Genomic DNA, 801 nt, shown 5'->3' with positions numbered 1-801 from the left:
GTTAGCACCACATTATCCAGATGTTCAGCACCCCAGCTCAGTCGAAATGAGTCCTTCTCATGCTCTCGAGAGAATGCAGATACCTAACAAACAACATAATCAGACTACAATATATCATGAGATAAAAACCCATGTTGAACCCATCAAGATCTGAAAACCACGGATAACAACACTGACCCAAATGTTAGATGTACATATGAGGTGAAATAGTTCATAGTTCACCTTATTAATCTGGTGGCTGGTGATCATATCCTCAATCAGCATTCCTTCACCCCTGTAAGCAAGGTGACTGGGGGTCTCATGGGACCTGAAGTAGAACAGTGCAAACAGGTGAACAAGACAGCATTATGTGTGTGTACTTGTTATACTCGTAAAAGCCAAATTCCCCTAAAAATGGCAACAAATGTTTAAAGCTAAACTACAACCAACATTGTGAGCTGGAGGGCGGGGCTAACAGTAATGAGCTGTTTAGCAGGAATTAACATACCTGTTGAATACTAAAATATTTGTTTATCTGTGGGTAAATGTGCCTTTGGATTTTTCTTTTTTCTTTTTTACCGGTCTAGGTTGTGGATGTAGCTCATGCCATCCAGGTAGTGTCCAGGTAAAGAGTCATCACCAAGCTCTCTCAGGTCCTCTGCTCTCAGGTACTCTCCTCCATCACCTGTCATGGTGTCCTCACCTGTTCATACACACATTGATTGATTGACACTGTCAGTTTGACAGACTAGTGAACTGAGTACTGGTTGATCAAATGGCCAGATTTACTAACAGCTTGCACCAGCGCAAACCCTCTTTTGG

At 42.2% G+C, this 801-nt stretch overlaps 1 protein-coding gene across 1 annotated transcript; it reads right to left on the bottom strand.

Moving 5' to 3' along the window:
* Positions 1-8: 8 nt before the first annotated feature.
* On the bottom strand, positions 9-716 carry LOC107682469 (ankyrin-2-like; the record flags this gene model as incomplete). Its single annotated transcript, XM_016478695.1, has 3 exons — positions 559-716; positions 223-307; positions 9-83 (listed from the first exon to the last, which is right to left on the bottom strand). Coding segments are annotated over exons 1-3 (273 nt in total), but the record flags the coding sequence as incomplete, so codon positions are not given.
* Between the last annotated feature and the right edge of the window lie 85 nt (positions 717-801).

The sequence above is a fragment of the Sinocyclocheilus anshuiensis genome, unplaced genomic scaffold (assembly GCF_001515605.1).
Source record: "Sinocyclocheilus anshuiensis isolate Anshui unplaced genomic scaffold, SAMN03320099.WGS_v1.1 C32243894, whole genome shotgun sequence".
Classification (NCBI taxonomy): Eukaryota; Metazoa; Chordata; class Actinopteri; order Cypriniformes; family Cyprinidae; genus Sinocyclocheilus; species Sinocyclocheilus anshuiensis.
The sequence above is the reverse complement of the archived record's forward strand: the minus strand, read 5'-3'. Positions and strand labels throughout refer to the sequence as shown.